A 15,044-nucleotide genomic window follows, 5' to 3' on the forward strand; every position below is an offset into this window, starting at 1 on the left:
AAGGGCGTTCCAGGCAGACGGAACAGCATGTGCAAAATTAAGGAGGGCTGAAAAGTGTGGCTGCAAGTCTGCAGTGAACAACAAAGCTGGAGCCAGGGGTTTGAGGGCGAGGACCTGGGGGCCCACAGGGAGCCACGGAGAAGCTCTGCTCATGTAGACCCAGTGCCCACAGCGGGCCAGCCGTTGGATAATTTTTTTATAGAGATTTATTTATTTGAAAGTCAGAGTTACATAGAGAGAGGGAGATCTCTCCATCCGCTGGTTCACTCCCAGATGGCCATAATGGCTGGGACTGAGCCAGGCCAAAGCCAGGAGCCAGGAACTTCATTCTGGTCTCCCGCATGGGTGGCAGGGGCCCAAGCACTTGGGCCACCTTCTGCTGGTTTTTCCCAGGCCATTAGCAGGGAGCTGGATCCGAAGTGGAACAGCCAGGACTCAGCCAGTGCCCATGTGGGATGCTGATGTCAGAGGAGCAGGTTTAATCCGCTACATCCCAATGCCAGCCCCACGTTGGATGACTTTGATTTTTTTTTTCTTTTTGATGGATAAGCAAGCTGAATACAGCAGAAAGCCCAGGCGACTTGTCCGGGGTCACGCAGTGCGGAATCGGCGGTGCCTGCCTGTGAGCCAGAAGCCCCAAGCATTTGGACGAGTGATTCAGCATTCCCGCCTCAGTTTGCTTGTCTGGAGAATGGGCATGGTGATGGCACCTCCATCAGGGATGTTGTGCAGCTGCCGAAGTTCAAGTCCAGCAGGTCCTGGCATGGGGCGGGGGCAGCTACTGTTACTGCTCCTTTGGTTATTACCATTCCCTTCTCATCCAGCCGCCGGGGTGGAGTGGGTCCTTCCTCCCCTATTTCCCCGCCCCATTGCAGGTCCCCCGGGAGCTGAGGGTTGCTCTCATGGTTCACTTTCCACGTGAACTTGGTGAGGCCATGGTGGCACCAGCCTGGATGCTGCTGTGCAGGTGTGTTTTAGGTATCGGTGGGCTCTGGGCCAAGTGGACCACCCCCAAGTTGGCCCAGAGCCTTCAGAGTGAAGACTAAGGTTTCTCGAAGAAGCGAGGATTTGGCCTGGAGCCTGCAGCTTGGAAAAGCTGAGCCTCTGGCCTCCCCAGCTCGCCCTGCTGACCTCAGAGTTCTCAGTCCCCACAGTCGCACGGCTGGTCCCCTACAATAACTCTCCATGTGCAGATGTGGTGTCGGCCCCTGACTAGGGACCCGGCGTGTAAGGAGGGGGCGGGCTTGTATGGGGACCAGGTACCCCCTCTGCTTCATTACACCCAGGACAGCCAAACCCAGCTGCCCCTGCCTCGTGTGCTCCCAGGTGGGCAGCCTCAACGTCACCTGGGAGCTTGTTAGGCAGCCACCTGCCTGCCCAACCTGTGATTTGTGCACACGGCGCCCACATCACAGTCCCCAGCGGGGCTTGTTCAAACACAGGGTGAGAGGCGCCCCCCAGGGCAGCGGCGGAGCAGGTCTGGGTGGGCCCAGCAGGCCACTTTGCTAGCAGGCTGCTGGGAGGTGCTGGCTTCCCCGGGAGCTGAGGGTTGCTCTGATGGTTCACTTTCCACGTGAACTTGGTGAGGCCATGGTGGCACCAGCCCGTGAACTTGGTGAGGCCATGGTGGCACCAGCCTGGATGCTGCTGTGCAGGTGTGTTTTAGGTATCGGTGGGCTCTGGGCCAAGTGGACCACCCCCGAGTTGGCTCAGAGCCTTCAGAGCAAAGACTAAGGTTTTCACTTGGAGTGATATGAGCCCCAGATATTAGACCCCACGAGCAGGATCTGCTGGGGCCTGAGGGTCCCAGCAGCCATAGTACCCAGGAGGGACCACCGCCTTGGCAGGGGGTGTGGATTAGGGTGTGCAAGCCTGCCATTCATGCCCTGGCCCGGCCACCACCTTAGCCTGCGGGGTGTACCAGCTGATCCTACAGCCCTGTTTCTCAGCCAGTTTTCACCTCCTGCCCTCTTCACAGATGCCACTCCCCCTCAGTTTTTCATCTGCACCCCTCGCCAGCCATCAGGAACCCCTGCAAATGGCAAACGGCGGTAGTGTGGGTCCAGGCGCTCTGCCTCCCGGATCCTCCCCAGCCCCTAGGAAAGCACTTTGAGCCCATTTTGCAAAGGAAGCCATGAGACACAGAGAGGTTAAGTAACCTGCCTGAGGTCACATAGCAGGTAACTGGCAGAGCCCTTGAGTGCATTCTGAGTCCAGACACTGCTGCTGACCACTGCGTGGTGCTGCCCGAGGACCAAGTCCCTTCTTTCTGCCACCAGCAAGATCGTGTGGAGCTTTTCTCCCTGTAGTTGGCACTGAGGACAGAGAAGGGTTTTCACCTTCCAAGTGGAGATGAGAGCGCGTGGTGCCTTGCACTGGGTGTTCCAGGAGGGCATCGTCCCCCTGTCGCCCCAGCCCCGCGGTCCCCACCAGCTGACCATCTCTAGAGCAGGTGCTGCTGCCTCCCTGGCCACCGTGGACCTGCCCTCCACCCCCACCTGCCTTCCCCCCACAGCCACCTGCCACTCTCAGCTCCCCGTCATTGCCACCTGGTGACCTGTAAGTTGGGGTCCTCCCGGCCAGCTCAGCGGCTCCTTCGTGCATTGAGCACCTGTTGGCTATAGCCCAGCTCTTACGTTCTGAGTTGCTGGGGCCAGGGCTGGGCAGGGAGGATGGGGTCACAGTAGCTGTGGCTCTGGGCTGGGGCACCGTCCTTCGCTGGCTGAGCAGAACTCTGCCTGGGACTGGCATTTTGGCACAGGAAGTTAAGCCACACTGCTTGTGATGCCAGCTGGCTGGAGTCCAGGCTGCTCCACTTCCGATCCAGCTCCCTGCTAACGCACCTGGGAAAGCAGCAGAAGATGGCCCAAGCGCTTGGGCCTCTGCCACCCGCATGGGAGACTCAGACGGAGTTCCTGGCTCCTGGCTTCAGCCTGGCTGAGCCCTGGCCATTGCAGCCTTTCTGGGGAGTGAACCAGCGGATGGAAGAGCTCTCTGTCTCTGTGTCTCCCTCTCTTTGTGTCACTCTTGCCTTTCAAATTAATAAGAAAAACGCTGCCCCTTCTTGGACTTCCGTTTCCACCCCTGTGAGGTGGGACATACGTTCCTCTCCCAGCAGCCTCTTGGAGTGGTTATGAGGGTCCCAGGTTCCAGAAGCAGCTTTGGGATCTGAGGTGATGTGTGCAGGGCGAGGGCAGTCACGCCTCCCGGGGGGCTGTCTGGCAGGTTCCCTGCCTGCTCTTTCATCCTGTACAGAGGTGTTCAGCACTCGCCGGGGCAGGCGCGGCGCTGGGTGCTGGAGAGGCAGTGGTGATGCCTCCTCTGGGGAACTTGGGTTTTATGGGGGCAAACACGCGGACGTATCAACAAATAAGCACTATGTACATTGCAGTGGCCCGCGAAGGAGACGGTGCATTAGCTCAGCAACCAGGGAAGCCTCTGAGGAGGTGATGAGGCTGCCAGCTGAGACATCCATGTGAAGAAAAGCATTTCTGGCAAAGGGAACAGCAAGTGAGACAGTCCTGGGGCAGGAAAGAGGCAGGAGTATGTACTGCAGATGTCAGGGGAGTGGCATGAGGGGGGGTCAGATCAGGAGGGGCCCTACCAGCCTGGGGAAGATTTGGGATCTCTGTGACCTCTTAGGAAGGAAGGGCCTGGAAGTTTTTTGGGTTGAGCTATGCTAGCATATTTGCATGGTGTTTTGTATAAAGATTGATTGATTGATTTTGAAAGGCAGAGTTACAGAGAGAGGGAGGGACAGAGAGAGATCTTCCATTTACCGGTCAACTTCCCAAATGGCCACAATGGCTGGGGCTGGGAGCCAGGAGCTTCTTCTGGGTCTCTCACGTGGGTGCAGGGGCTCAAGCACTTGGGCCATCTTCTGCTTTTCCAGGCCATAGCAGAGAGCTGGATCAGAAGAGGCGCAACCTGGACTCAACCCAGCACCCATATGGGATGCCGGCACTGCAGGTGGTGGCTTTACCTGCTTTGCCGCAGCACCGGCCCCTTATTAGCATGTTGAAAGATGCCCTCTGATGCTGGGGTGGAGAAGACAGCTGGGGTTGTGCAGTCAGCTGCACCTGTACAGTTTGGGAGGGAGTTGAGGATGCCGGGAGCTTGAGTTTCTGGCTATACAGAGATATTCTGCCTGGGCCAAAATGTTCATTCCTGTGTCATTCATCATAGCCCCTGGGTGCTCAAGGAGTATTTGTTGAATGAATGTGTGAAATCAGTGACCAGAAATTCCAAGCCTACGTACTGTCTCTTTGCCTCTGTTAACCCTCTGTACTAGGGACTACCAGTTTGGTATCCTGCCCTCCAAGCTCCCTCCCAGGGGGTCTGTGCCAGAAGTCAGGACCACCCCTCCAGCACGCGCCCCCCCCCCCCAACCCCAAACCTCACATTACCTGTGGGGCGGGGGCTGCCCGGAGCGTCCCAGCTGGCCCAGATGCGCGTGGCAGACCCAGCCGCCCTTAATGACACCTTGTGCCGCCGCCCTCCTGCTGGGGTAGGAGGGGAAGGGGCCCGGCCCAGCCTAGGCTGTGGTTTCTTTTTCCATTGCGTCAGGCTCAGGGTCCGGCCCGCCTGCCCGCTGTCGGGCTGGCACAGAGGGGCCACCCTGACCCCTGCCTGCCCCAGCGCCCGACACCATGTGCTCCCCGTTCCGGGGATCCCGAGGCTTCCTGGCTGAGGGTGAGTTGGGAATGGGGGACCTGCCCCTCTCCAGCCCACACCCTTCACTCACTCCAGCTGGTGGGCTAGGCGGGGTGTGTGTGTGTGTGTGCCTGTGACGGGCCTCCCGGATGAGGGAAGAGTGGGAGGTTGGTGGAGGAACCAGGGCCAGGTGATAGGGGCCTGGGTTGGCGATGGGAAGAAGTGGCCCCAGGGGGTCCACACGCACGGGCGCCTTCGCACTGGCTGGTCTGGGTGCATGCGTGGGTCTGTGTGTGTAGGTGGCAGACACAGTGAGTGCACAGGAAGTGCGTGGAGCTGGGCGGATGGACCCAACCCCTCAGATGATAACAGCAGCGTTGTCTTGTCACAGGAGTGGTGCCCGGGACACAGCGGCCATGTGGAGGGGCAGAGGAGGCGGGCGGCTGGGATCCAGCAGTCAGGGATGCTGGGAGACGCAGGGGTGTGGGCAGGGTGGCCCCCTGGGAACGGGTGACCGAGGGATCTCTGGTGTCCTGATCGCAGCCCTGCCTTCTTAGTCTCAGCCTCCCCCGGCCTGGCTGATTCCTTGGCCGTCCCCACAGAGGTCCTAGGTCCCCACGGTACCCAACAATCCCCCTACCCTGCCAGGAAGGCCAAGCATTGGCCAGGGGTCCGGAGACCCGGTTTACACCCTGCCTCTGCCCTTTCCTGGCTGTGTAGCCTTCGGCAGAGGATTTAAACTTGAAGCCTGTTTCCTCATCTGTAAACTGGGGTGATTGGCCTGCCCCCTCTGCATATGTAAGCATGGGCGGGCATGAAGCCACATGACCAGGTGTCCGGGCTGGCTACCCTCTTTAGCCCCCTCCTTGGGTCAGGTGTGCTGTCCCCTCCCTGGCTTGGCACGGCTGCCCGGCTGCACACAGAGGGAGCGAATGCAGGGCGCCAGCCCCCGCCGTGGAGACTGGTTTTTACATGACAAGAATCCATGCTGCAGGCAAATTGTAGTGCTGTCCTGACGCTCAGGGCTCCCGAGTGATTATAATGAGGTTCTGGGGACAGACGGTGGCAGGGAGGAGGCAGAGGACCGGCTTCGTCACCATTTGTACCCTCCCTTTGCCAGGCCGGCCCTGGGAGCGCTGTGTCTGCAGGGGGAGAGGCGTCTCCAGCCTGTACCTGAGTCTGGTGTTCAGGGAATGAGCAGTGCCCAGCTCGGAGGGAGGAGGAGTGCATCCAATGGGGTGACCGTGGCCTTGGCCTGGTCCTTCCCGCCTGGACGACAGCGCCGATCAGACCGTGTCCCTTCTGTGCCTCCAGCCTGGTCTGTCGCTCTGAGATGGAAGCCTGCCACGCCCTCCCCGCCTGCTCCCTCGGTCCTGCCAGCCTGTTAGGAGAAACCCAGGTCTTCCTGGCACAGTGGACGTCTGGGACACCTGCGTCCCCTGTCACGTGTTGCTGATCTCCCAGGGACCCTCGTATATCTCCCAGACAAAGACAGGCCAAAGCGGAGAACAGGCAGACTGCACACACCCGCCAGAGGCTGCTTTTTCACGCATTGCCCTGCATGTCCACATTGTCGGCCTCTTGCTTTTGCCTTCCATCTTTCTGCCCACGGCCGGATGGCCCTCTAGTGGGGTATCATAGCGGGTGTCTGTCGCCTCTCTAACCCTCACTTCTATCCCCCAGACTGCCAGGAACTGCTGCCACCACCGCCACCGCCAACCCCCATGGCCTACATCCAGGGAGGGGGTGCCCCAGCCGCGGGAGCAGCCCCCATGGGCTCCCAGTATTGTGTGTGCAAGGTGGAGCTGTCGGTGAGCGGCCAGAACCTGCTGGACCGGGACGTCACCTCCAAGTCTGACCCCTTCTGTGTCCTCTTTACAGAGAGCAACGGCAGGTGGACCGAGGTGAGTCTGCAGTGTGCATGTGCTGGGTGGCTCGTGGTGGGGTCGCTGGGGCCGGGGTCCCACTGGATACAAGGACCTCTGGGTCAGGCCTTTGAAAGTAACTGGATTGGGGACTGGCTTTGTGGCATTATCAGGTTAAAACGCCACCTGCAGCACTGGCATCCCCTTTGGGCACCTGTTCAAGTCTCAGCTGCTCCACTTCCGATCCAGCTCCCTGGTAACGTGCTTGGGAAAGCAGCAGAGGATGGCCCAAGTACCTGGGCTCTTGCACTTACCTGGGAGACCTGGATGGAGTTCCTGGCTCCTGGCTTTGGCCCATGCTAGCCCTGGCTATTGTAGCCATTTGGGGAATGAACCAGTGGATGGAAGACTGCTCTCTGTCTCTCCTTCTCTCTGTAACTCTACCTTTCAAATAAATAGATAAATCTTTAAAAATATGTATATAAGAGCAGTGTTAAGTTCTAGACAAACACCCCACCATTTAAAACAAAATAATTGGAATGGGAGCTTGTGGCATAGGATTGGTGCTTAGAAATCATCACTCTTAAAATTAAATTTTATTTTAAATATATTTAGTTATATTTGTGTTATTATAACACATAGATTTATACTGTTTTGTTTTATTTCATAATTTTTACATTGTTCTGATAGCTGAAACTTAATAATTTTACAAAATGATCACTTCTGCTTTTAAATAACCTTCTCATATTATTTCTATTTTTAAAAAATGTGGTTTTCTATTTAAGAGATAAGAAAGAGAAAGAAAAAGACAGAGAAAGCTGCAATCCACTGGTTCACTTCTTAAATGCCCGTAGTGGCAGGGGCTGGGCCAGTTGCGAGACCAGGAGGCAGGAACTCAATCCAGGTCTCCCCCATGGATGGCAGGAACCCAAGTACTTGAGCCGTCACCCACTGCCTCGCAGGCTGTGTATTGGCCGGAAGCTGGAATGGGCATACTTGTGGGACTTGAACCCAGGCATTCTGATACGGGGTGCATACTCCCCAAGTGATACCTTAACCACTGGGCCAACGCCCATGCCCCCTGATTTCTAAATGAATGTAGTGGGGAGCCAACGGGGTGAGGAGCTCAGGTCTGGATGGTGGAGCTGGCCCAAGGCCCTGCTGGGTGGCCTGGGGCAAGTGACTCTCCCTTTCTGAACCTGCCTCCGCCTGGGGATCTCCTTCCCCCGCCTACCTCAGAGGGGCCCTGCGCTGGGTGTATTGGTGCCCCCGCCAGGACTTCTGAGCTGGAAGATGCCGGCCTAAGGGCTGGGGTGAGTGTGGCTTGAGGCGCCTTTGAAAGCTTTCTGTTTCCTGTTCCTAGAGGAAACTCTATTCTTTGTAGTAAATTGGGAAAGTCCAGAGAAAGAAGAGTCGAGAAGAAAACCACAGTGGCTGCAAGCCCACCCCCCCACCCCAACACACACACACCAGGGAAAACTCTGTTAGCAGAGCGGCCGCGGCCCCCAGCTGGTCTGCACGCGTGTGTGTGTGCCCAGATCTGTTTCTCAGTACCTGACTGGGCCGCACTGAGCATCCAGCCGAAAGTACTGCGGCTTGCAAAGTTTCCATGGACGCTGGCGCCTGCTTGTGATGCCAAGGAAATGGGGCTGGGATTGTTGACCCGTTACAGAGAGGAAGTCGGGGCCCAGTGAGGAGGGACTTCTGTCGCCAAGCGCTGGTGGGACAGCTGGAGACAGGCAGGCTGACTCCTGGGGGAGCGTGGCCGAGGCGCTGGTCCTCTCTGCCAGGCCTTTGGAGCCCCCACCTGCTCCTCAAGGAGGGGCACCCCGCACTCGAGGCACCCGCACACCCTCCTGGCCGGCCAGCCCGGCTCCCACCCAGGCTGGCCACCCTGGCTAAAAATAGCCCAGGGCCACGACCTCTTCCACTCCTGCTGCTCAAGCCCTGGAAGCGAAGTGGGTGGGAGGGAAAAATCAACACAGCCTGGGCCCGGAAATAGAGTCACCCAGACTCCAGCCTCAGCCTGGAGGGGCAGGGGGCGGGGCCCCTGTCGCGGGGGTTGGGGGGAGTGGTGAGTGGGGGGGCGCTGTCCTCACCCAGGCGCTGGGGGGGAGGGGAGGGCGGGGGTTGGGCTGCACAATCCAGGAATCTATTGAAGACACAAATACCTGGGCCCTGGGGGTGGGGGCACTCATGACCCCTCCTCCTCTCCTTCCTGTTTCCTCTTTCAGCTGCTGTCTGAAACGTGGTTGAGAAAAAGAAGGTTTTCCCAAAATAAAAAGTATGAAAACCAGATAGGTCTCTGCCCTTTTCAGAAGTAGAAATGAGGCCTGGATGGAGGAAATGGAATTTTTTTAAAATTTATTTGAAATACAGTGTGACAGAGAGAAATCTTCCATCCACTGGTTTACTCCCCAAATGCCCACAACAGCTAGGGCTGAGCCAGACTGAGGCCAGGACTGAGCCAGGCCAAAGCCAGGAGCCAGGAACTCCATCCGGGTCTCCCACATGTGTAGCAGGGACCCAAGTACTTGGGCCATCTTCCACTGCTTTCCCAGGTGTGTTAGCAGGGAGCTGGACTGGAAGGGGCGCTCTGACGTGGGATGCCGGCATCACAAGCAGGTTTAACCCCCTGTGCTACAGTGCAGACCTGGGATAGGGGTTCCCGCTCTGTCACTTAGCCAGGCAGGGCCGGGCCCCAGCTCTTACCCTGGCGCTGGGTGTGGAGCCAGAACTGTGGAGTCAGATCTGAGTTTGAATCTCAGCTCTGCCCACCTAGCTGTTCAGTCTCGGGTGAGTGCCTCACCCTCTCTGTGCATCGGTGTCCTCATCTGTGAGCTACAGGGGGCAATGGCTTCAGCTGCACGGATAGGATCTGTGCGTGCCAGGCACAGAGTCTGTGTTCAATGAGTTGGAATGACTCCCGGCAGCCCCAGGGGGTGACACCAGCCACCCTGGCTGCGTCCCATCCCCCTGCCCTCTGCCAGTATGACAGGACAGAAACGGCCATCAACAACCTCAGCCCCGCCTTCTCCAAGAAGTTCGTCCTTGACTACCACTTCGAGGAGGTGCAGAAGCTCAAGTTCGCCCTGTTCGACCAGGACAAGTCCAGCATGCAGCTTGATGAGCACGACTTCCTGGGCCAGTTCTCCTGCAGCCTGGGCACGGTGAGCCGGGCCCCTCGTGGCGGGCAGGAGGCGGGCAGTTCCCCCAGGTGGCACCCAGACGCCAAGGACAGAGCGGCCCCCGGGTATGGCCCTCTCCACCTGCCTTCCCTGGCCCCGTTTGCTGGGGGCCAGCAGACACTAGAGAGGGGAAGGGGAAAGTAGGTTGGTGGGCTGCGTGCCAGGCTAATGAACGCCCATCTGTGGGAACAGCCAACCACAGGGCCCCCCGATCGCTGCCACACAGGAATGGGGCCCCGCATGGCCAGAGCTCGGTCTTGCTCTCCTGGGCCAGGAGCGTCCTGCTCTGGGGGCCAGCTGTGTGACCCTGAGCAACTTCCTTTCTCTCGGGGCCACACTGCCCCTTCCAGCTCAGTCCTGGATGAGCTTCTGGAGGCTGGGAGGGGCGGGGCTAGGAGCTCCTGGCCCAAATCGCCATCATTCCTACAGCTGTGTCCTTGGCAAGCCCCCACCTCGGCCGAGGCCTCAGTTTCTCCGGATTTTGCCTGGGGACAGTGACGACTGCCCTGCGCAGCCTACACTGGAAAGTGCCGCAGGAGGTCCCGGTGGAGGCTGCGAGGCCCTGAGCCGTCCCCGAGGCCCCGAGCCGTTCCTGAGACAGGGCCAGAAAAGCCAAGGCCAGGCCGCGGGTACAAGGTGGAAGAGGTGGGGAGAGGGCTTGAGGAAGACGAGGCCAGGAACGGGCAAGGGGAGAGGGAACCAGCACAGGTAGCAGCACCAGCCTGGGCCCCGCAGAGGAGGGGGCAGGGCCGGCCAGGTGAGGGCCGTGGCCAGGGGTGGGAGATCTGGGGACAGGAGCAAGAATAAAGCGTCCCACAAATGATGGCCGCCCTCCTCACCCCGCTCCTGCTCTCTTATGTCTTGCTGGTGCCCCGCTGCTAACCCCTGGGAAGTCAGAGGCAGTGGACCGGGTGACTTGTCCATGGGACACAGAGCAGGGGGGAAGGGCAGAGGCAGCCTGGGGACAGGACCTGATGGCCTGGCGGGTGGTGGGACCACAGGGGGCAGAGGCTGCAGGGAGGGTGCCTCTTAGGTGTGTTCTGCTTTTCCTCTCTGTGCGGCTTTGACTGTTGAACCTGTCCTGATACACTCCGCACTCGGGGCCGCTGTCGCCAGGGTGGGAGCCAACAAGGCTGTTCCACCCAAGCTGGGACTCTGGGCAATCAGTGTCTTGTCCTCCCCGGGCCCCAGGCCTCCTTTCCAGGTGGAGGCTTAGCCGCCCTGGCGGGAGGCAGTGCTCCTAGTGGTGCCTATTGGATACTTCTCCCCCTCTCAGCAAGCATCTCTCTCTCTCTCCCCGCCCCCCCGCCGCCCCCCACCTCCCGCAGATTGTCTCCAGCAAGAAGATCACTCGGCCTCTGCTGCTGCTGAATGACAAGCCTGCGGGGAAGGGCCTGATCACGGTAGCAGCCCCTCCCCACCCAACGTCCCCGCCTGCCGCCCTCCCCTCCCCCATCAATGGGCTGTTTCCCTGGCAGATAATCACCAGCTTTGTTGGGAGTAAAAAGGCCCAACTTACAACTTAGCAACAGGTCTCTTAGCAACGGCTCCCAGCGCCACTGGTGATGCGCTGGGGGCCGCCCAGCCGCGGGTGGGGTGGGGGGTGACTCTCCCGAGGCCACAGCCTTGGCTCCCAGGGTAGCAGAGAGGCCCTGCTCCTGCCTGAGACCTCCAGGGCGGCCCCAGCACCCCCTCCCCGCGCCGGTCCCCACCTGCCTTCCCTTGAGGATCTTTCAGAAGCACCTTGCCCTCTGCAGGGCTCAGCGACTTTTGTCCGGCCCTTAGCCCTGGTCCTCAAGGTTCCCAGAAGGCAAGGCGAGCCCATTTCACAGATGAGGGAGCACCAGGGCTCCCAGAGATTCTGTGCTGCATTGCTGGCCCCAAGCTTGTGCAGTGCCCAGGGCGGGCACCTGCCAGGCTGGCCGGGCAGCACTGTCCTCTGTGGGTTCCTGGGGCCCTCACTCTCCCGCTCTGGACCGTGCACGGCTCCCCACTGCCTGTGGAACCTTCCAGAGCTGTGAAGGGCCCATCAGGCCCTACTTTGCCTTCCCACCTCACTTGTTTTCCTTCCCTTCATGGAAATGCCTGGGTTCAAGGCCAGCTAAGTCCGTAGCATTCTGCAAACGTCCCAGACCCTAAACTGCCCTTTTCCTGCCACCACCTCCCTCAGTCTACAGCTGTCACAAGGCAGCTTCCCTCTGCCTGGACACGACCTGGCACCCTACCTGCCCAGTGCATTAATGGACAGCCTTAATGTACACTTCATAGTGCAGTGGGCACTATGACTGGTCATGGTGGGAGGGCCGCGGAGAGGAAGCCCCAGCTGAGTTGTGGACACAGCCTGCTCGCCTTGCTGTGGGCTCCTGGGCTGCCTCCGCTCCATGGGGAAGGGGAGAGCGCTCTCAGCAGCATCGAAGTTACCCAGCTGGTCCAGCCCTGGCTGTGCTGGGCTCAGAGGGCCCTGGCTGATGGGCCTGCATGGAGGACAGGTGACCAGTGCGGTGTGGTGAGACAGCATGGAGAGCGTGGGTGGCCCCGAGCCTCAGTGCGGTTGCCACTGTTGCTGACCCCTCACTGTTTAGTGTTGGCCGTGCTCCTGGGTCTGCAGACCCTTCCCCTCTCTGGGGCGTGTGCAGTCACCTCCTGAAGCCTCAAGTCCAGAAGACAGGAGCCAAGGTGTGGGGGAGACACAGACTTGTCCCTGGTCACCGGGCACTGAACTCCGGGCCCTGGGGAACTGACTGCTGGGGCGCCCTGCGCCCACTTGGCCTGGCAGGAGGTTCAGGGGTCTCAGAGTCAAGTCCACTCCCCTCACAGCCCTCTCGCCTTACAGATTGCCGCCCAGGAGCTGTCGGATAACCGGGTCATCACGCTGAGCCTGGCGGGCAGGAAGCTGGACAAGAAGGTGGGCACCGGAGGGGGATTCCCCTCAGGAGCCCTATGCTCTCCCCCGGCCCCATGAGGATGTGGCCTGGCCCTGGGCTCGACTGGCCAATCCACACTAGGACCCTTTACCACTGCGGGAGTGAGAGTCCCACCCTTGAAAGGTATTCAAGGGGCGTGGGCATTGGGCGGCAGCAGACGGGACACCGCTCAGGACCCCCGTGTCCCCATCGGAGTGCCAGGGTTCCAATCCCAGCTCTGCTTCCAATTCTAGCCTCCTGCTATTGTGCACGCTGGGGGACATCCAATGATGGCTCAAGTACCTGGGACCCTGGCACCCACATGGATGGAGTTCGGGGATCCTGGCTTTGGCCTGGCCCAGCCCCAGCTGTTGTAGGCATCTGGAGCATGAGCCAGCAGATTGGAGATTCCTGTCCCTGCTTCTCTGCCTTTCAAATAATTAATTTTTACATAGATTTATTTATTTATTTGAGAGGCAGAGTTATAGACACAGAGAGGGAGTGACAGAGAGAGAGAGAGGGCTCTTCCGTCTGCTGGTTCACTCCCCAGTTGGCTGCAACGGCTAGAGCTGCGCTGATCCAAAGCCAGGAGCCAGGAGCTTCCTCCAGGTCTCCCCCATGGGTGCAGGGACCCAAGGACTTGGGCCATCTACTGCTTCCCAGGCCACAGCAGAGAGCTGGATGGGAAGTGGAGCAGCCGGGACAGGTGCCCGTATGGATGCCGGCACCGCAGGTGGTGGCTTCACCTGCTATACCGCAGTGCTGACCCCCAATAATTTTTTTTTTTAAATTTCTTTTAACAAGGTGTTCAGAATACAGCTGGGAAGTCTGCTTGCTTAGTGTAGGCCGCAGGGCCTTTACAGTCCCTCCAGAGCCCCATCAGATGTGCCCACAGTGGCCCGGCTCCTCGGCTGGCCCTGTCCACTCGCCTGCCTCCCTGGGCTTCAGCCCCAGCAGCCTCCTTGTCATCTCTGGGCTCCTCCAGCACCCTCCTGCTTGGGAACTTTGTACTTGCTGTGTCGTCTGCCCAAGCTGCTCGTTTCCCGGGAGGTTCTCATGGCGTCCCCTCACCTCCGACAACCTTGATTTCTGTGTTACCTCCTCCATGAAGCCCTCCCTAAAATGCAGGGTCCTTGCCTTTCCAAGCCTGTCCCACTGTGCTTGTCTCCTTAACGCTTATTCTCACCCAGCATCTGCTACTGACTGGCCTTGTTGGCCTGGTCCCCCGTTGAGCGTGCCCTCCTTGGAGGGGCACCTTTCTAACATCAGTGAGTGGATTTTCAAGGCATAATCGCCTTTCCCAATACATGGGATCCTTTCCGGTTTTCAGATTCCCACGAAAACAGATCCCAGTCCCATCCTGCTGGGGGTCTTCCTGGCCCTGGGGACAGTCGCTCTCCTGAATCCTGCCTAAGCTGGTGCAGTCCCGACTTCCGCAGGCTCTACGTCCCGGGGACTCAGAGCCCAAGTTCAGGAAACTCTGGGGCGGGGGCGGGGGGTCCCCTGGTGGAGATCAGCTTGGTCCCAAGGGGCTGAGCCTTGCAGAGGCTGGGGGGAGAGCGCCAGGCTGGCTCCGCCCATGTCTCCTACCCTGACCGGGGGTTGGGGGAGGCAGCCGGGCCCCGCCCCATCCCCCTGAATCTGTGGCGGCCCCCTCCTCACTGTCCTCCGGCTTCTCCCAGGACCTCTTTGGGAAGTCAGACCCCTTCCTGGAGTTCTACAAGCCCGGGGACGACGGCAAGTGGATGCTGGTGCACAGGACTGAGGTAGGTGCCTCGGGCCTGGGGGTCTCCGCCCCCCACCCCCACCTGCAGTGGCTCAGGATCTGGGCTGTGCAGGACCTGTGGTGGCACCTGGGAAACCACAGGGACACTGTCTGCTAACCCCGGAAGTGTGGCTGTGCCTCTGTCTTGTCACCCCTGCCCCCCGGGTGTCCGACCACAGAGCTGCGGCTGTGGGCCCAGCTCAGCCCGGCCCTCGCCGCCCTGCAGGTGATCAAGTACACTCTGGACCCCGTGTGGAAGCCCTTCACCGTGCCGCTGGTGTCGCTGTGTGAGGGGGACATGGAGAAGCCCATCCAGGTGAGGCACTCAGCCCCTCCCCCCCACCCTGCCAGCCCAGCCGGGCTCCCTGAGGGTGCCTTGGCCAAACTCTTTCTTATCAAGATGGAGGGAACACCATGGGGCAGGGCGGTAGGGGAGGCAGGAGCCCTGGGTCCCTCCACCCTGCCCCCCGAGTCTGTTTGGCCCACCTGCACCGGAGGTCTGCAGAGCTACTGGCCAGGAAGACCTTGGAGGCGATGGCTGTCACCCGGGGAGGACCATGGGTACTGGTCTCTTTCCACAGTCCTCAGTCGTCAGGGTCTGGGAGACAGCGAGGACAGGGCAGGGGTCCCCGGACAGGGAACCAGGAAACGGGTCTGCTCTGGGGCTCCT

The 15,044-nt window shown here is 59.8% G+C and overlaps 1 protein-coding gene across 4 annotated transcripts in view; it reads left to right on the plus strand.

The window, feature by feature from the left end:
- Positions 1-15,044, plus strand: part of CPNE2 (copine 2) — a 41,922-nt gene that overhangs the window by 6,218 nt on the left and 20,660 nt on the right. For 2 of the 4 annotated variants that reach the window (XM_051846795.2, XM_051846794.2), the window contains exons 2-8: positions 551-755; positions 6,337-6,557; positions 9,509-9,688; positions 11,035-11,109; positions 12,540-12,611; positions 14,292-14,375; positions 14,601-14,690. In XM_051846795.2, the coding sequence (XP_051702755.1) occupies positions 692-755; positions 6,337-6,557; positions 9,509-9,688; positions 11,035-11,109; positions 12,540-12,611; positions 14,292-14,375; positions 14,601-14,690 (786 nt within the window). In that variant the 5' untranslated portion in view covers positions 551-691. The remainder of the gene's footprint in view (positions 1-550; positions 756-6,336; positions 6,558-9,508; positions 9,689-11,034; positions 11,110-12,539; positions 12,612-14,291; positions 14,376-14,600; positions 14,691-15,044) is intronic. The other 2 variants (XM_070061954.1, XM_051846797.2) reach the window with 1 other exon arrangement.

This window comes from Oryctolagus cuniculus, chromosome 18, assembly GCF_964237555.1.
Source record: "Oryctolagus cuniculus chromosome 18, mOryCun1.1, whole genome shotgun sequence".
Lineage (NCBI taxonomy): Eukaryota > Metazoa > Chordata > Mammalia > Lagomorpha > Leporidae > Oryctolagus > Oryctolagus cuniculus.